This window comes from Aquarana catesbeiana, linkage group LG02 (assembly GCF_042186555.1).
Source record: "Aquarana catesbeiana isolate 2022-GZ linkage group LG02, ASM4218655v1, whole genome shotgun sequence".
Lineage (NCBI taxonomy): Eukaryota > Metazoa > Chordata > Amphibia > Anura > Ranidae > Aquarana > Aquarana catesbeiana.
The window spans coordinates 179636378-179657465 of record NC_133325.1 but is presented as its reverse complement, the minus strand read 5'-3'; the positions used below and the strand labels follow the sequence as shown (position 1 = coordinate 179657465).

Sequence of the window (21088 nt, the reverse complement as noted above, 5' to 3'; positions counted from 1 at the left end):
AAAAAAAAAAATATATATATAATGTTTGGGGGTTCTGAGGCACGATTCACATCTATGCATGTTGCTTTTGAGCGGTTCTGCAGTGTTTTTTGTGGTGCTTGCTGCGTTTTTGAGCAGCGTTTTTCTGGCGTTTTGCGTTTTTTTCCAGTTTTTTTTTTAGACTGTATACAGGAAAAAAATAAAGAAACCGTCAAAAACGCATTAAAAACCGTCGCAAAAACGCTGCACTTGCATTTTTGATGCAGGTCCACTGAATTCTATTACATGCAAAACGCTGCATTTTGCATGAAAAAAAGTCCCTGACCCTTTCCAAAAACGCAGAGGTAAAAAAATGCATTGATGTAAACATGTTCCATAGGAACCCATGTTAAAAAATTCCCATGCATTACTGCAAAATGCATCAAAAAACACGCTAGTGTTTATGGAGCCTAAGTGATTTTCTAGCAGAAAATGCAGGATTTTTACTTGTAAGCAACAAAAGTCAGAAAAGATTTAGTCTTTAAATGGTTAAACTAAAAACTCCTACACAAGTTCAGTCCATTGATAAGTATAAACATTGTATCTCTTTGCTTCTATTCTCAGACTTGGCAGGCTGCCCCAATAGGAGAGTCTCTCCACAGGAAGACTTCAGGCTTTTGCAAGTTGCACTGAAGTTTTAAATCTGCCTTTTTTTATCAGCACAATAGGCCGATTAATTAAAAAATGGCAAAAATCGTCCGATGTATCGACTTTTAGGCTGGGTTCACACTTAGCGGCTCACAGCAGGGGGTGTGGCCAGTCCCTGTTCACTCTGTTCCCGTTTTGTCTGTCTAAGGGCGGGTTGCAACACAGACAAAACCCTCCCTTCAACACACCCACAACCCGCCCTGCAACAAGTGAGGCACAATATGACAGATATGGTGTCCCTCCATTGTTTGCATAGCATTCAATTGTGCCTGTCAAATGGTATCTCCCATCGAAAAAAGCCTTCTACAATGTGAGCATGCGCTATGGTGATATCACTCTAGCTGGTCAGGAAAACAGCTGGAGTCCTCTTCTGTTCTGCACATGCGCGGGCACTTTTCAATGGAGGGCACAAATCGATAGAACACCGGCTCCATTGAGAGCTGGTCAGTCTCCTGACATGCGAATTGGATGCGGGGAAAAACCCACACCCAGATCGCAATAGTGTGAACCCAGCCTTAATTGTTCAAATCCTCTCAGCTTCTGGGTCTCAGAAAACATTTGTACATTATGGACAAAGCAGTGTCTGTGCATGCTGGATACACAAAAGGGTTTAGATTACTGAATCATTTCCTAATGAATAAAACATGTACAAAAACCATTTTATTTTTATTTTCTGGGAAAAATAAATGTTCAAAAATATATAAAGTGTTTTCTAGAAATCATTTAATTAAACTTGATAAGTCATCAATGCTGAAGTATACTTATACTTACAGTTCATACTCTTTCCTCTTCTCTGGGTTGCTTACTGTATCCCACGCTGCCCTTAGTACCTTAAAAGCTTCTTCAGCATGAGGATGATTGTTCTTGTCTGGATGGACCTGTCAACATAAAGAAGGTGCAGCTCCTTCCAATAAATAATGGTAACACACCCTTCATCAAGTTGTTATAAAAAATGTTTTACTGAACCAAAGGAAAAAATAAAAATAAAAAACACAATGCTTAAAAAGAGACTCCTGATGAGCATTATTCGCTAGTGAAAGAACACCACTTTCCACAGAAGGCAATTACTGCTCATGGCAACTCCCTGCCTATAGCAAGCCATATCTATGAGGAAAAAATCAGGTGGGCACCAACCACAAAAGATCCTAATTGTCCAATTTATGTGATAAGCTAAATTTACTCTATGTTAGCCTTCCTTGCAGCTTCAGAAACTGAATATAAAATTATATGTACAGTCAGGTCCATAAATATTGGGACATCAATACAATTCTAATCTTTTTGGCTCTATACACCCCCACAATGGATTTGAAATGAAACGAACAAGATGTGCTTTAACCACTTCTCACCTGGCCACTGCACATAAACGGCCGGGTGGGCTATCTCTCCTTCTGAGTGGACGTTCAGGAACGTCCCTCAGAAGGAGCGGGATCGTGCCCGCGCAGCAGCGCAATCCCGATGCGCTCGTGTCACCCGGACATGGCGCATCTCCGATCGGCAGGAGGGCTCTGCGATTGGCCCTCCTGATCACATGACGGCCGTGTCGAATCACAGCCGTCATGTGATGTAAACACAGAGCCAGTTGCTAGGCAATCGGCTCTCCTCTCCTCACACGGAAGTTGTCAGTGAGGAGAGGAGAGGGGAGGGGATCGCTGCAGCCGGCTGGTGATCAGTGAGTATGAGCTGTTTTTTACAGCTTTTTACTCACTGGATCACCAGTCTAGTGACCTCACACATGTAAAAACACAAAACAAACACTAACACACAATGTCCCCAAAACACATGTCCCCACATAGTAAAAACACATGTCCCCCACATATGTCCCACTGATGATCTGCACACATATGTCACCTGCGCACATCTGTACATGATCATTTGCGCACATGTGTCCGTGATCACACGAATCAATTATACACTTAACGGGATTTTTTTTTACCAAAAACATGTAGCAGAATACGTTTGGGCTTAAATTTATGACAAAATTTGATTTTATTGGATTTGTTTTAAAATAGAAGAAAATATTATTTTTTTTCCAAATTTCGCTTAGATCACAAAAAATAAAAAACGGAGTCATGAATAAATACCACCAAAAGAAAGCTCTATTTGTGCAAACAAAATGATAAAAATGTAATTTGGGTACAGCGTAGCATGACCGCGCAATTGTCATTGGAAGTGTGAAAGCGCTGAAAGATGAAAATTGGTCTGGGAAGGAGAGGGGCGAAAGTGCCCAGTATTGAGGTGGTTAACTGCAGACTTTCAGCTTTAATTTGAGGGTATTTACATCCAAATCAGGTGAACGGTGTAGGAATTACAACAGTTTGTATATGTGCCTCCAACTTTTTAAGGGACCAAAAGTAATGGGACAATTGGCTGCTCAGCTGTTCCATGGCCAGGTGTGTGTTATTCCCTCATTATCCCATTTACAAGGAGCAGATAAAAGGTCCAGAGTTCATTTCAAGTGTGCTATTTGCATTTGGAATCTGTTGCTGTTAACTCTCAATATGAGATCCAAAGAGCTGTCACTATCAGTGAAACAAGCCATCATTAGGCTGAAAAAACAAAACAACCCCATCAGAGAGATAGTAAAAACATTAGGTGTGGCCAAATCAACTGTTTGGAACATCCTTAAAAAGAAAGAATGCACCGTTGAGCTCAGCAACACCAAAAGACCCGGAAGACCACGGAAAACAACTGTGGTGGATGACCGAAGAATTCTTTCCCTGGTGAAGAAAACACCCTTCCAAACAGTTGGCCAGATCAAGAACACTCTCCAGGAGGTAGGTGTATGGGTGTCAAAGTCAACAATCAAGAGAAGACTTCACCAGAGTGAATACAGAGGGTTCACCACAAGATGTAAACCATTGGTGAGCCTCAAAAACAGGAAGGCCAGATTAGAGTTTGGCAAACAACATCTAAAAAAGCCTTCACAGTTCTGGAACAACATCCTATAGACCGATGAGACCAAGATCAACTTGTACCAGAGTGATGGGAAGAGAAGAGTATGGAGAAGGAAAGGAACTGCTCATGATCCAAAGCATACCACCTCATCAGTGAAGCATGGTGGTGGTAGTGTCATGGCGTGGGCATGTATGGCTGCCAATGGAACTGGTTCTCTTGTATTTATTGATGATGTGACTGCTGACAAAAGCAGCAGGATAAATTCTGAAGTGTTTCGGGCAATATTATCTGCTCATATTCAGCAAAATGCTTCAGAACTCATTGGACGGCACTTCACAGTGCAGATGGACAATGACCCGAAGCATCCTGCGAAAGCAACCAAAGAGTTTTTTTAAGGGAAAGAAGTGGAATGTTATGCAATGGCCAAGTCAATCACCTGACCTGAATCCAATTGAGCATGCATTTCACTTGCTGAAGACAAAACTGAAGGGAAAATGCCCCAAGAACAAGCAGGAACTGAAGACAGTTGCAGTAGAGGCCTGGCAGAGCATCACCAGGGATGAAAACCAGCGTCTGGTGATGTCTATGCGTTTCAGACTTCAGGCTGTAATTGACTGCAAAGGATTTGCAACCAAGTATTAAAAAGTGAACATTTGATGAATGATTGTTACTCTGTCCCATTACTTTTGGTCCCTTAAAAAGTGGGATGCACATATACAAACTGTTGTAATTCCTACACCGTTTACCCGATTTGGATGTAAATACCCTCAAATTAAAGCTGAAAGTCTGCAGTTAAAGCACATCTTGTGCGTTTCATTTCAAATCCATTGTGGTGGTGTATAGAGCCAAAAAGATAAATATTGGGACATCGACACAATTCTAATGGACCTGACTGTATATTTAGGGAACGAAACAACTGAAGACATTAACTGGTGGGCATTTCTAACAGAAATTAAACTGGCTACTGAAAAAGAACACAGGCAACTTCCACTGTCTACACTAATGCTTAATTTGTGTGCAGAATTACCCAGTATGCAAAAACACAGGTAACTATTAAGCAAACAGTAACCAACACCTACACAGTCATGTTTTGACCCCACCCCTTCTGTTTACTTTGCATTCCTATTGGCCACAATTGGTCAATAGGTAGGAAAATGGACAGAATCGTGACGGCTCTGGTCACGGTTTCCATAATACCAACACAGCCCTTCCCTTTAAGAAACTAAAGCGTGCCATAGACGGATCAAACTGGTGGCCCTCCAGCTGTTGCGGAACTACAAGTCCCATCATGCCTCTGCCTGTGGGAGTCAGGCTTGTAACTGTCAGTCTTGCAATGCCTCATGGGACTTGTAGTTTCACAACAGCTGGAGGGCCGCCAGTTTGGGACCACTGCTTTAGAGGAAAGAAAATTGCAAAATTCCCCTATCAACACTGTCAATGTTGATGTTGATGGGGGAATCCCTCCCGCGGAGTCACTGTGTTCTCCCGTTATGCGCGGAAAGCCGTCCCTGCCAGGAGAATACATTGATAACTGCTAGCAGCTATAACAGCCGCCAGCAAAAAAAAAAAAAAAAAAAATTCACATGTAAAACCTGACAGGCTGGTTGTAGCAAAGTTGATCAATCATTCAGCCTGCACATACATGGTTCGGATCTCAGCTGGTCCCTGCTGAACCGGCTGAGATTTTAACCAACTTAAGACACCTGATAATGTCACTTTTACCCATCACGTCATAAAAAAATGAAAAACAATACACAGTCTTTTTACCCTCACTTTGCTAAATCCCTTGGTACTGCAGGAAAAAAAAAAAAAAAAAGGGAAAAGCAAAACATCGTAAAACACTCACCAAAACAGCCAGCTGCCGATACGCCTTTTTCAGCTCCGTATCAGAAGCATCGATTTCCACTCCTAAAACCTGAAAAGGGTTTAAATCCTCCTCTGGAATGTCAGCCATGGTTAGCAGACGTTCCACCTCATCTCTAGCCTGAAAGCGACCTGTACTTGTTGACCCCATTGAGGCTCTTTTGGTGTCTTTATCTGTCCTTGACTTCAAAGGCCATAATTTCCCTGTCCATTTTTTCAGCCGATTACAAAATAGTTTGTATATCCTGTTTTGGGTCACTAAGACCCCGACTCTCTGAAACTTGGAGGAAATCCAGGATCGCAAGTTGCTGTCTGCTCCAAGATTGTCCCCTGTTTTCTTAATATAGTTCCAACAGATTCGAGCATAGCCCACGGAAAGAAGAAGCAGCGAGAATAATAACGCACATAACATTTTCATTACATGTACAATCCATAAACAGCAAAAGCAAACAAAACTCCATAAGTCTTTAGTACAATGCTGTGCCCATACACCAAAGGTCCAAAGCTGATTTTTCAAACTGCCCAAGTCATGAGCAGGTAACCATAACCAGATATATAGCTGCGTGCCAAGTGCCTCTACATATTCACCAATCCAAAGCACAAAATCTATAAGCACCTGGATACAGTAATTTGAAACCCGCAACAATGGCTGAGGAACTAAGGCTCTCAGTTGGTGTTTCCCTTCAACACGGCTCTTCTTGCGACCTAGTTTGTGCTTGCTGCTGGAGGATGGATGTTGACGGCCATCCTTTCTCAACTCATCTCTTGCATTATTACGAGATTTTCCTTTACGGACTCTTCTTCCACTTGCTGGCTTCAAAAAATCCTCCTCTGCCAACCTTCCACGATCTTCATCATCACCTCCTTTTTCTAATAATTCTTGCTGGTAACAAGAAAAATCACCCAAGTCTTGGCTACATATATGGTCACTAATATCAGGGTATATGCCTCCAGCAGACTCTATGCCATCACTGATGTGCCCACAGTCTGGGAACAAGGATTGTGCTGGTCCACAATCACAAACATTGTTTTCCTCTATTTGATGTTTAGAACTGCAGCCAGATTCACCAATTAGATTTTCTTTAGATGCATCATCAGAAAGGAACTCCTTAGTCCACATATCTTCAGCTACTTCTTGGTTTTGTGAAGATCTGTCAAAATCATACAAGCAGTTGTGCTTGGACACATCACATCTCTGATTTATGTACAACCCTGCTGCGCATTCTGGAGTTCCTTTACTATTTTTCTGAGATGCAGATTTTGAATTTAAATCTGCAGAAAGGTTATGGTTTCTTCCTTTAGGAAGATTTGCTCCATTACTTTCTGATGTGTTATTGCAAGGACGATGGACCCTGGCCATGGTTTCGCAGTGTTCTGTAGTTCTTACTTGCTTGTCCATGTTTTCTTCTGGTCCCTCCAAGGGGCGAGGCACATGCTAGGTTACTGCATTCATTTTTGTTTTGCTGTCCTGCATGGAAAATAACATAAGAAATAAGATAAGCCATACCTCAGCTTCAAAGATCAAAAGGCAATAGACAAAAAATGAGCAGTGTGTCAAATGATCAGGTTAAAGCGCCAGCAATGAATTTTCATAAACTTCATTCACAAGCATCAGGTGCTTTTGCGCACACACGCAGCTCATGGGTTTCGTGACTGGTGTTGCCCAGTGACTCCGTATTTTCCTGAGAATCCTTCTAGCGACACAAACTGCGGGCAAAGTTAAATTGTGTACAAGTGCTTTGCCGAGTGATCAGATATTGAGATATGCTGCTCATATACAATATAAGGAGAAGTTTGCGCATCAAAATATACATGTGCCAAAATATACCTTTAAAGCTGCAAGCACACAAGTGTAACTAAATTAAGACCCCTTTCACACTGGAGCCACCCGTGCGTCGACGGTGAAGCTCATTTTAGCGGCGCTTTGCCGCTTTTCGGGCGAGAGCAAGGCGCTTTTAACCCCTGCTAGCGGCCGCCGGGGTTAAAAACGCCTGTGTTGTGGCGGTTCGGAAGTGCTACCCATTCACTGCAATGGGCAGGGGCGTTTTGGAAGTGGTGTATACACCCAATATCCCAAACCGCCCCAAAGATGCTGCTTACACACCGCCCAAGTGTGAAAGCACTCAGGCTTTTACACTCCAGCAGCATGTGAGGCATTTTTCAGGCGCTTTACAGGTGCTATTTCTAGCGCTAAAACACCTGAAAACTGTCTCTGTGTGAAAGGGCTTCAAAAAACAAAACTGATGTGTTCAGTGCTGCTTTACCAATACAAAAAAAAGATGCTTTCTAAATTTGTAATGGATTAATATCACCAACAGTGGCAAATCAATAAAAATATACAAGCACAAAATGTGGGTCCTGCAATTATTCAAGAGGTTGTAAAAACTCAAGGTTTTTTTTACCTTCATGCTTATCGCGCATCAAGGTAAACTCTGTACAGCAGTCCCCCCAGCCCCCCTAATACTTACCTGAACCCCATTACGATGCAGCGATGTGCACGACAGCATTGACTCTCTGGGGACTCATCGGCTGGGGCAGCAGCGCCATTGACTCCCGCTGCTGTCAATCACAGCCAGTGAGCCAAGAGAGAGAGGCTGTGGGGCCGAGCCACAGCTCCGCGTGTAAATGGACACGCAGAGCAGCAGCTTGGGCGCGCGCCTGCTCGGGTGTACCCACAGCAAGCTGCTTCTTCTGGGTGCATTCAGCAGGAGGGAAGGGCCTGGAGCACCGCCAGGGGACCCCAGAAGAGGAGGATTCAGGCTGCTCTTTGGAAAACCACTGCACAGAGCGGGCAAGTATAACTTTTTTTTTCCTTAAAACACACACCACACACACACACACACACGTTTACTATCACTTTGAAGTCCCAAACAATCTGTGCTCATAATATTGTGAATTTCACCACATCAACGTCCAGAAAACCAGTGTGCAAAGTGAGATCCAATCCAATATGAATCACAGAGCATGATGATCACCACCAGGAACCCTCAAGGGTATGCGCTCACCTCACCTTTATTCTAGGGGCCAATGGAGCCAAATTGAAAATGAGCCAAATTGCCGTTCCAGGCAGATATCCCATGGCATGCAAACAACACTCTATAGTGTGCTATACTCAGTGTGCTCAACAGACCCAGTTTTAGACAGAAGCCCAGCACAAAAAGAAAAAAAGCCTCATATTGTACACGGTTTACCACTTGCCGACCGGCCAGCGGCAATTTTACTGCTGGCTGGCGGCTCCCCTGGGCACTGCAATGTAAATCGCGCCAAACTTCTTGGGGTTACAAACGTACGCCTCTTGTGCTGTGGTTGGACACAGCACAAGTTCGTCAACAGGCTCACAGCCAATGATTTTGGCTGTGAACCCAATTGCTTTGGCCAATAGGTAAGCCTTATTATAGGCTTACCTATAGGTAAAAGCAAAATATGGAAGTTTACTTCCACTAACAAGTTTCTTTTTTCCCCACGCTGTGAATTTATAGAAACTAATTTTGACTGGAGCTCCACTTTAACTTGATCATTTACCGTAGGAGTAGAGAAAACTGAAAGTCCATGCCCAGCCAAAATATATCTTCTTTGGATAAAGTAGGGAAGGGTTAGACCCAATGTCTGATCTGAACTGTTATCCAGGGCCCTGTTAAGAGATTTAGCCTCATGTCCTGTCCTGCCGACAACGTTTTATTGCTTTCAAGGCAATCCAAAACACAAAATGATTGCCTTAACATTTACTTTTAAGCATTCCTGTCACTTGCTCAGACAGCTATTTAATGGAATAGAACAGGATCAAAATACCCCATCTAGAAACAGCTAACAAGCTTTTGCATTTCCAAAAAACCTATGAACTAAATTTTCCTCTATTGCACACTTTGAATATGCCTTCATCTAATGAAGAAGACTATCTTGCACCACTTTCATGAACCGAAAAATAAGAAATGTATTTATACAATGTGACTTGGCATAATGGCCTTATCCTACAACCTCAAAGACAGTCTCACTATGCCCCCAATCATTGTACATGTGTCTGTCATGTCGTCTGCTGCGTTATAGTAATGCATTTTTACCAGCACCCTTACAACTTGTGTACAGCTGGCCAGAAACACATTAAAAGAATTACATAACAGTAGAAGAAGAGGGCCCAAATTAACACAGGGTTAGGCAGAGAAGCAGAGTAAGTGCCGGACAATCTCAACCACAAATAGTGTCTCTACTACTCGGTGTGTCTGGCCAAACCAGTACAAACATTCCACTGGCAATTTTTGCTGAGAGCTTTGCAGATTTCTAGATCTATTATAGGAGTAGCCTAAAATACAGAACTCCAGTCTAGGTAAAACATTTTCCACAGAATCTAATGTCAAGGTTACTAAATATAACATGTTCATTTTTTTTCTGATCCTAGGATGGATGAATACGAGTTAATCTGTTAAACCAGACACCTGGAATTATTGCCCTGCTTCAAAGTAGATCAAAACCCTAACCTGATGAGGTTTAAATCTGCTCAAATACAAAAGGATTTTTACCTTAATGCAGAGAATGCATTAAGGCAAATAAAAAAACCTTATGCCCTTAGAACCACTTTAACTGTATTGCTATCATGAGGGGGCTAATAAGCCTCTTGTGATAGTATGTGCAGGTAAGAGATCCTCTATTAGACCCACAATGTCTCCTTTGCCTTCCACTGCAGATAATCAAGCTCAGATTGTGCTTGATTAGCCGCATCCTTGGCTAAAAGTAGTCAAGGAATGACCGCTGTGAAACCTGAAGTAACATAATACATATAACTTCCGGGTTCATTAAGGCTTCATGCACACGAGGTGCAAACTCTGCTGAACACATGTTTTTAAAAGCTGAAACCGGCGTTTAGAAACGCCCGTTTTGCCGCATTTGCGTCTAGAAGAATCTGCAGAGCAGAGAATGACATTTTGCGACCCAACTTTAGGGTCCCGTATCTCAGGGCCCCTTGGAGCTAGGAACCCCAAACACAGTGGAACTAGCACTACAGTATATCTAATGTTGGGGTTCCTAGCACTAAGTGGCCCCGAGATACAGGGCCCCAAAGTTGGGTCACAAAATGTCATTCTCTGCTGCAGAAAAGTGCTTGACATTTTGCGACCCGAATTTGGGGCCCCGTATTTCGGGGCCACTTGGTGCTAGGAACGCCAAATTTGTATATGTTGTAGTGCTAGTTCCACTGTGTTTGCACACCAAATTTGGGGTTCCTAGCACTAAGTGGTTCCCAAGATGGCCCGAGATATGGGGCCCCAAATTCAGGTCGCAAAATGTCATTCTCTGCTGCAGTTTATCATCATATTTCTGTGTTTTCTGGTCCAAAAAAATAGGGTTCCTTTAAAAACAATTATAAACGCAAATGCAGCTAAACGCAGTACCGGCGTTTAGCCGCGTTTGGCGTCTGAAACGTGGAATACGTTTGCGTCTGAACCCATTTTTTTGCTTCTGGAAAAACGAGGTTAAAAAACAACTGCCGAAAAACGCCAAAAAAACGAGACTGTGTACATGGACACATAGGATAACATTGAAGGAGTTCAGGGACAGTTGAAAAAAAGTGTAGTGTAGATGTTGCTCTCTAAAGGTCTACTATTATTTATCACAGAAGTCTGAGCCAGCTAATGGACACTGGCCAGAGCAATATTCAACGACTCACTAGTTTGAATCCTCAATTTAACAGTGGGAACCAGTGGATGCAATCTTCCAAACAAAAAGGAGATCCGACCACAGAAAAGAAATGGGGCACACATTCATCCAGTACAGAGAATCAGCTAATGTTTTTTGCCCCATTTGCACAGAACTGATGTACATGTACTTTCAATAGGCAAACCACTATGCAACTTTTTTTTTTTTTTAAATTAAAACTCCCCTAAGAATAAAGCACATGTCAAAAAATTACAAAAACTACTACAATGATAAAATAAAAAAATGTCTCTTCTATACGAATGTGTTATAATTGCTATTTAATCTGCAATAATCAGAGGAGTTACTAATATCCAAATTTTGGAAACTCCACTACTCAATCTAAAGTCACATGAAAATCAATTGGCACAATCAATATTTGATGAGCCCCACAGGCAGAAGCAGTCAGTATTGGTTCACATTGCAGAACACAGGGTAAACAAAAAACAGCTGCATACAATACCCAAACACACAAGCCTCAAAGCAAACAAGCCACAATATGGCTTACACAATATAAAAATTTCATTTTACATTAAAATTTAGCAGGCTTAACAATGAAATACGAATTTTCAAACATATCTGGTTTTACTGAGGGCCCCATTAATAAAGCAGCAGCATGGCATTAACACAGCTATACACGGTTTACACATTACCTGTCAGACGGGTGACACTCCTTTGCTCCAATCACGGTGTTTCCTCTGCAGCTTTAGGGTCCTTTCACACTGATGTGTACCCGCTGACTTATACTGGAAGGTGCCTTTTTAGGTATGCTTTTGAAAAACTGCACCAAAGATGCAGCATGCAAGACTTTTCAAAATGCAGCATACCTGCAGTGTGAACAGTTTCATAGGATTTAACAGGGAATAGTGTTTCATGCATTTTGCTTGCCCTGAAATAGAGCAGCTAAAGCACACGTTAAGGCCTCCCCACACCTCTTTATGACATGGCATTTTTTTTTTGTTTTTGGTGGGGGGGGGGGGGGGGGTGGGTTTACTTATCGAAACAGGCACCCATTCCCACTTCAGCTCGGATCACTTAGGCACGGTACTGGATCCTGGGACAGGCGAGTCTGTTTATTAACAGTCAGCAACTACAGCTTTTTTTTATAGCTGCCGACTTTAAATTTTTACAAATATGACTGCAGCTCCTGGTTAAAAGGTCATTGGACCGAAACGCGTAGGGCGGCTTTTTACAGACCCTATACACTGCTTTTTACTTCATTTTGTGATCACTTTTTATATGTATTTGTGGTTTTTTATGAATAAAATACCCGGAAGTTACACTATGTGGGAGCATTTCTTCTTTTTTCCACATACCCTGGGTAATTGAGAAACCACTTTGTTTTTTGGAACCTACTTTCGGCTCTGCTTCGGTGGATAAAGAGGGGACGTCCCGGCCTTGCAGAGGCTCTACCCTTGCCTCCAACACTTCACCACTTTGCCCTGAGTGGCATTAAGCTCCATTGATTCTATGCTCATGGCAGTAGAAACCAACTTTTCTGGTAAGCGTATTCCATCTATTCGCTTAAGTTGATATACAAGCTGAAGGTTGGGAAGCAGACAGGATTGATACACGGATCCTTCATTTTCACTGCGGACTTTTGTTTCTTTGGATTTTATATCTGTTCTTTTTGGGACATCACGCTTATATGCACTTTTAACTTTACATTTACCACTTATATATGTTGTTTTTAGCGCTACAATTTATTCTATATTTGTTTCCTTTTTGTCACATGGTTTGTAGCAGCTGGTTTTGTTTCTTTTGGGTAGCGCATTAATCATCCCTTCTTTTTCACAACATTTCACTGTTAGTGTATCTGCTTGCTCATACCTCATACGAGCAGGCCGATACACTCGTACAGGAAGAATCATTGAACTCCGACAGCGCTCACAGTGCCGTGGTAATTCATTGAGAACTACAAGCCGACAGTTGCCAGGGCTGCCGGGTCTTGTAGTTTTCCATTCACCGAGGACTGTAAATGAGTGACGTGGCCCGGCAGGTGAAGCCCAGCACAGACTTTTTTTTTTTAATTTTGACAGCTAGCGGGGGCCTGTCCTCCTTTCATAACATGTTACACCCTGAATATGATGTAGAGAAAATTCTGCAGGACATGGATTGTCTGAGGATGACTCTGGAAGCTAGACGTCACAGGCCCTCTGAGGTTGTCCAAGCAAATGCTTAAAATGCACACTCTGTTGGCATTTATCAATTCTCACACAGCAAGCCAATGATAAATAGCCGCTAATAGAGTTGATTTAAAAGCTTAAATTTACAAATTTGCCCTCAGCTGCCTTAAAGTACGACAGACTAAAACATGCTCCTGACCATTTTTTGTTTGTGAAAATCTATCACATTTTCAGTGGTAAATCTGTTGCAGACCTGTGCAAAACTGTCATCCTTTGCTGCCCAAGTTTATAGGTGCAGGGGTCACATATACACAAAAAAACTGTCACATAGACTTTTCCAACTGACAGCCAGCTTGATTTGTGTCTAAAATGGTTACCAATCTTCACAATAAGTGTCCCTTTCTGTGTCTCTATGTAACCGTAAGGACTCGTTCACAGCCTGCACACTTATATGCACGCCGGCTGGTGTTCAATGAGTACAGTTGATGCATTGCATTGTTACAAGGCAAGACACGGTTTACCTTTTTTAACTTTATTGAAGTGTTACAAAATGACACTTAAATCAGGTCTCTTTTCCTCAACACGCCATGGTGCAGTGGGTTGTGCTGCATAAAAATGCAGCAAGTCTGTATTTTACGCAATGCCCTAAAACAAACCTCGATGCAATGTTGTGGTGTAAACAGGGCAAATAGAAAACAATTGTTTTCTATGTGCCATTGTGTTAATCCGCGCAGCTCAACAGATATTGTGTGAACAAATCCCAAGAGTATCATCTCTTGTGGACTTTCAATGCACTGCAATAGCCTATGAGGAGCTGTCCTCATGTTGCCTAGCAATCTAGCAGTCCTCCATGTACTCCCACCTGGACATCTCTATATGCATGAGCCACAATAAGCAAAGACTGAACAGCCCTGCCTCCTGATGTTCTTCACCCACCCAACATCTTTTTCTGCAGCCTGGAGATTCCATATGATCAGACCCCATCACCTGGAACAAAATGGGAGATCACTGACAAAGAACAGCTTTCAAAAAAAATGTCCACTTTTAGATAAATAAGGAAGCAAAACAATCTTTGATAGGTAACTCTGCAAAATTAAAGTTTATCTATAGCCATTTTTTTTTTCTAGTTTTCCAATGGTATCTGGGGCATCGTTAGAGAGATTTCCCTTTACTTCATGTCCTGGTGACATCCTTTTTACCAGACAGAAAGTGAGGAAAAATCTGCAATAGAGAAACGAACAATAAAAACCTGACACACTGTGGTCAGTTTACAAAGGGAAGGACATAGCCAGGCAGGATCAGCCAGGTAATGTGGGATCCTCCGCTCAAAGAGGGGCTTAAACCAGAGTGCTTGTGTCTCATTACCTCCAAGAAGATAAGAGCCCCAGGTGCTGGCTGAATGCTGATGCAAATAGAAGAGAACAAGAAGACCTGGACAGCCGCACACTGGAATGGATAAATCCGTCGTCTTATTCAAAATACAGGATCATGGGGTACACAGAACAGGACTGTGGGGTGGTACAAAAATAGCTGACGGGTTTCGTACTTACACCAAGCGCTATAGCTCTAGCTATGAGTAAGCGCTTGGTGTAAGTGCGAAACGCATCAGCTATTTTTGTACCACCCCACAGTCGTGTTCTGTGTACCCCATGATCCTGTATTTTGAATAAGAGGACGGATTTATCCATTCTGGTGTGCGGCTGTCTAGGATCAGCCAGGTATTTCAGGCGATGCAGGGGGGCAAATTACACAGCACAAGCACTCTACTGTATAACATGCTTTAAGGGAACAGGATACATTTTTTTTTTTTTTTTTAGGTTAACAAAAGCTTTAACTAAAGAAAAGCATCTGTAATGCTGTTATTGGAGAGCTTCCCTCACTTTCTGCGTGGCAAGACTGTCACTAGGGCAAGAAAATGTCTATCGCAATCCCAGATAGCAGTAAAAGATAACAGGGGTTCTAATCCGTCCTCACTCCCAAAAACCCAAATCAAGGAAACCATAGCTACTGATAACCTTTAATAGCTGCAAAGTGTATGTTTGGGAAAATATTTTTTTGTTCACTGTCAATAATTGATTCCTCAATGTGGACTTCAACCCCTGCCCCCCCCCCCTTCTCCCAGCAGCCCTTTAACTGGGTTTATCAGAAAATTAGGTCCTGCTAGATCACTTCAGGCTGACCCCTTTTGCAGGTATATCTATGTAAAACATTAAAAATAAGTGCCTACACTGTTTAAAATCAAGTAATACGCTGTCTCACCCTGCTCTGCACATGCTCAGTTGCTCTCCATTTTTAGGCACTGTCAAGATTGTAGAGGCTGATCTGCTGACAGCCTTAAAGTAGAATTAAACCCTCCTATCCTTTACAGCCAAGGAAGCTGCTTATGTTTCATCTGCAACTGCCATGGTGCTGCACATGTGATCAGTTATGACACCAGTCATTTGATGGTTTGACAGTCGAGAGCACAAGCAAATGTGACAGTTTTGAAACCGTTAAATTGATTGGTTTAGCTCTGCTCTATGATTTACTGCTGGGGCTCTGGATTTCAGAAAAAAGGCAGCCTTCAGCAAAAAGAAACAGGAGCAATGCTGGAGGCAATTTACAGCACACACTCATTTTGGTAGCATAATTATTAATGTAGAATGTAAGTTCTTAGCTAACGAACATTATTTTTTTATCAAGTTGTTATGAGTAAAGTTCTGCTTTAACTGATCGATTTAAAGCGGAGTTCCATTCAAGAGTGGAACGGGTACCTGTTTTTGACCACTTCCGCAACGCCGTCACTCAGAACTTCGGCCCCCTCCTCCTTCCTCCACTGCGCCAATTAAAAAGTGCAGCGCGCTTCGTGCATGAGCAGTAGGGAGCCAGCATTTGTAGCTGCTAACTTAATTTTTCATAGGTGGGCCGGAACACCTCTTTAACCCTCTTGCCAACCGGCTCACCCAGATATACATCAGCAGAATGCCACGTACAGGCACATTAACGTACCTGTATGTTGCCCTTTATGACGCAGCATTGTGGGCACAGGCCCAAAGCGAGCTCAGTGAGTGTGATTGCGGGCCCGCGGACTCGATGTCCGTGGGCATACCCGCGATCGTCTCACAGAGAGGAAGAACGGGGAAATGCTGATGTAAACACCATTCTTCCTAGTGACAGGACACTGATCACAGCCTCCCTGTGATCGGGAGCGGTGATCAGTGTCATGTCACACGTAGCCCATCCCCCTACAGTTAGAACACATCCCTAGGACACACTTAACCTTTCAGCGCCCCCTAGTGGTTAACCTCTTCACTGCCAGTGACATTTACACAGTAATCAATGCATTTTTAATCGCACTGATTGCTGTATAAATGTGAATGGTCCCAAAATAGCGCCAAAAGTGTCCAATCTGTCCGCCATAATGTCGCAGTCATGATAAAAATCGCTGATGGCCGCCAACTAGTAAAAAAAAAAAAAAATTATTAATAAAAATGCCATAAAACTATCCCCTATTTTGTAGACGCTATAACTTTCGCGTAAACCAAATGCTTATTGCGATTTTTTTTGCCCAAAATATGTAGAAGAATACGTATCGGCCTAAACTGAGGAAAAAAATGTTTTTATATATTTTTTGGAGATATTTATTATAGCAAAAAGTAAAAAATATTGCGTTTTTTTTTTTTCAAAATTGACGCTCTTTTTTTTGTTTAAAAGCGTAAAAAAATAAAAACCGCAGAGGTGATCAAATACCACCAAAAGAAAGCGCTATTTGTGGGGGGGGGGGGGGGGGGGAATGTCAATTTTGTTTGGGAGCCACGTTGCACGACCGCGTAATTGTCAGTTAAAGCGACGCAGTGCCAAATCGCAAAAAGTGCTCTGGTCTTCGGCCAGCCAAAAGGTCCGGGGCTGAAGTTGTTAACAATTAAAAAAAAAAAAAAAACAGTTACAGCTAAGGGCCACATTTGCTGGTGCTGTCAACCAAACTGTTAAGCCATCAAATGGCTCGAGTCATAACTGATCACATATGCATCACCATGGCAACTGCAGATCAAACAGAAGCTAATGCCTTGTACACACGTTCCGAATATCGTACGACCCTTCTTGCTTGATATTCACAAGTAGAAATTGAATAGCTAAAGTCTTGAAAATTCTCGTACAACAGACCAAAAAAAAAAATCGGAAGTGATGTCATGTGTTGTAATGTATTTGTATTTTCTGACGACAACTATACTGACTAAATGAAAAGCGTACGATCTGGAATCGCATGAGGAAAATTTTCGTGCATGTCCAATCGAATAATATCGCATGAGCAGTCGTGATCGGCTGTCGAAAGTAGTGTACACGCGATCCGAATATCGTACAATCCTTCCTCGGACGACTGTTTTCGTACGATATTCAGATCGTGTGTACGGGCCATAAGGTGGCAGCACCCTTGGCTAAAAACGATAGGCGGGTTAAGTTAGGAACTAAACCCATTGATTTAACATCAACCCAGTTACATTCAAGAAATGCTATAAAAGGAAAATGTCTCAGGTACACATCCTCTCAACCCAACTATCGAGCCATCAAACGGCTCACTAAGGATGAGCTCCGGCGCGATCGCATAGCCCACGTGCAGAGTCCGCAAGGAAGTCGGCGCTGCGCTAATCACAGGCAGTGAGACATTTACCCGATACGTGGCTGCAGAGATCGTGAAATGTCTCACTGCCTGTGATTAGCGCAGCGCTGAATTCCTGGTGGGCTCTGCACGTGGGCTGTGCGAACACGCCGGAACTCATTTTTACTGATCACATGTGCAGCACCATGGCAACTGTGGATAAAACATAGACCAAGGTGGCAGCTTCCTTAGTTGTAAAGAGTAGGAGGGTTTAGCTCCAATTTAACACCTGGGGGTGGGACAGACTTGCAGATCACTGTGATCGACTGTCACATTATGTTAAGCCTGTCTCGCCACCTCATGATCATAAACAGAAATCAGGAGTCGCCTGTGACAGCTCGGTCACTCTTGCTGGCAGCACAGAAACCTCCTCTGCCATGGATGCATATGTGTGTTTGCTTACAGCACCGGTCCTTCATTGACCGGACGGCGCATCTACGTGGTTCCTCTCAATAACCCGAGGTATTATTACTACAAAGCCTTTACTCCTCCACCTATGGATACCTGATGCTACTTTTCATTTGAGAGACCCCAGTATATGGCCGGCTGCTGTCTTCATTACACGCCAGACAATAGTGACTTCTGATCGAATCGCGATCATAGGCATCTTATTATCATTGACAGTTCCTGTTCTTACCATTTCCAAATGAATCTCTAGCTCCTGAGGAAGCGTTCTGCGAAACATGTAGAGCAACCAGAGATTACTCACCGTGGATCACCAAACCTGCAGTATTTTGCTTGTGTTAGCTTTCTCGCCTCTACCTTGACCAAGTGATTTGTTTATGTACTTACAATTTTCTTATTACTATACAAGCTTGCAGGATAGGTTCCACACGGTATACCAATACTAGGTCTTATGCCTAGTCTGATGTGTTTTTAAACATTTATGTTTGTCCATTGTCTTTTTATACTTTATAAATAAAAAAAACCCTGAACCAACTTATCTTTTTGTAGTTTGATATTGTTGTGAATTCAAAGTCCCATCCCTAGATTCTATATATCCACTACTATATGTGTGTTTGCACCAGTAAATGAAGCTAGGAACCACCGCCTCCGGCCCCCTGTGATGTTCTCACCCCACCTGGACTGGAAGTGTTGCCTCCCTGAAGAATTAGTGGCCTACACTTATAGCAAGGGTGTTATTCAATTTTGGTCAAAGCTGCACACGTTGTTTTTCTCTACAGATGTCACTTACCTGCACTGGCAGTTTTTTGGTAAAAGGTGATCTAACCCTTTAGGATCTACAAGAACAATTATTTCTCCTCAGAATTTGCAATGAGTTTGGACAGAGTGCAGAGGATATAGAACCCCTGTCAGGATTTTATTGCGGTCTGTGTCCCCGTTAGGGAGATTCATCCGATTTGTCTTGTTTACCTTTATCAACTGGGAAAGTAAAAGAGAATGCCACATTTTTGGGTTGTCCCCAGAACAGGAACAGAGGGAAAATCTTCCAACGGGGACACTAGTTCTGGTGACAACCAAAGATTCCTTCCCTTTGGAGAAATTTCCTCCCACTTCTTGTTTGGCTATGGGACAGGAAGTGAAAGGAAATCTCAATGAGACACAGATGGCAAAAATATTGACAGGGGTTATAATCCAAAATAGTTCCACTTGAAGATTAGGACTCTGGCAATGTGTGACTTCTCCCTCTCTATAGGGAAGCAGTAATGTAGTGACCTGTGCCCCTTCCTCATACTGTTACATAGGCTTTAGCTATGACACTGCCCACACCTCCTCCTCATGTCTCATTCGGTGCCCTCACAGCGGAAGGTAAGTGGCGGGCCTCGGGGAGGCAGCCTGAATACACCACCCAAGTGAGGTGCCAAATATCCGGCTCTCACACACTGCTCTACATAGAAGCTGACGTGTGTCCTTACCCGGCCCTCCGAAGGAAGAGTGGGGGCCGCTCTCAGCAACGGCTTACCGGTCACAGCTGTCCTCTCTCCCCTGTCTCCGTTCTAACTGCTGCCTAACAGGCAACACACAACTCAACATCACTTCCGGGACCGACGTGAGCCGAGCGTCAGCGTCGCCTGACGTCAGGCATCCCGGATCCCGAGCTCTGTACTGTGATTGGTCGCTGCTCTGCTCCCCAGCTTCAGTTCTACAGCTGTGTCACTAGAGGGGGTTCCTCTGCTCACTTCTGACCAATGGGATGGGAGAACTGCTTCTTTTATTTGTCAGCTTTCACATACTGATTAAAGAGGGCACATTACATGGGAAGGAGTTATATTATTATTATTTTTATTATACAGGATTTATATAGCGCCAACAGTTTACGCAGCGCTTTACAACATTAGGGAGGACAGTACAATACAATTCAATACAGGAGGAATCAGAGGGCCCTGCTCGTTAGAGCTTACATCTCCTAGTCCATGTGCAGAAATGGGGGCCAGTGTACTCCACATTCATTTAACAGCTTCAATACTGGGCACTTTTACCCCCTTCCTTCCTGCCCAGGCCAGTTTTCAGCACTGTTGCACTTTGAATGACAATTGCGTGGTCATGCAACACTGTACCCATATGACATTTTTATCATTTTTTGAGACAGAGCTTTCTTTCGGTGATATTAAATTACCACTGAGCTTATTTTTTGCTAAAAAAAAAAGTGAAAAAGACTGAAAATTTTGGAAAAATTTTGTTTTTTTTCGTAGTTTCTGTAAGAAAATTTTGTAGAAAAGTAATTTTTTCCCCTTTCACTGTTGTGCGCTGATGAGGTGGCACTGATGGGCACTGCTGAGACGGCACTGAAGGGCACTGATGAGGAGGCACTGATGTGCACTGATGAGAGGGCACTGATGAGTTGGCACTGATGTGCGCTGATGAGAGGGCACTGATGAGGTGGCACTGATGTGCGCTGATGAGAAGGCACTGATGAGTTGGCACTGATGTGCGCTGATGAGAGGGCACTGATGAGGTGGCGCTGTTGAGAGGGCACTGATGAGTTGGCACTGATGTGCGCTGATGAGAGGGCACTGCTGAGACGGCACTGATGAGGAGGCACTAATATGCAGCACTGATGGGCACTGGTAGGTGGCCCTGATGGGCACTACTGGCTGGCATCACTGCTGGGCACTGTTGGGGCTGCATTGATCATTAGGGCACTGATGATCAGTGCCGTGATTTTCTGTGCAGATCTCCCCTGTGAGGAAATGCTGCTGATTGGCTCTTCTCTCCTCTCCTCACACGCTGTCAGTGTGAGGAGAGGAAAGCCGATAAC

General features: G+C 43.1%; 1 protein-coding gene across 2 annotated transcripts in view; it reads right to left on the bottom strand.

The window, feature by feature from the left end:
- The window catches only part of DNAJC14 (DnaJ heat shock protein family (Hsp40) member C14), a 45918-nt gene extending 26014 nt beyond the window's left edge, over positions 1–19904 (bottom strand). The window contains exons 1-3 of one of the 2 annotated variants that reach the window (XM_073613943.1): positions 19793–19904; positions 5408–6892; positions 1438–1544 (exon numbers count right to left, since the gene is read on the bottom strand). In XM_073613943.1, the coding sequence (XP_073470044.1) occupies positions 1438–1544; positions 5408–6823 (1523 nt within the window). In that variant the 5' untranslated portion in view covers positions 6824–6892; positions 19793–19904. Of the gene's footprint in view, positions 1–1437; positions 1545–5407; positions 6893–19745 lie in introns of both variants that reach the window. The other variant, XM_073613942.1, reaches the window with a different exon arrangement.
- Between the last annotated feature and the right edge of the window lie 1184 nt (positions 19905–21088).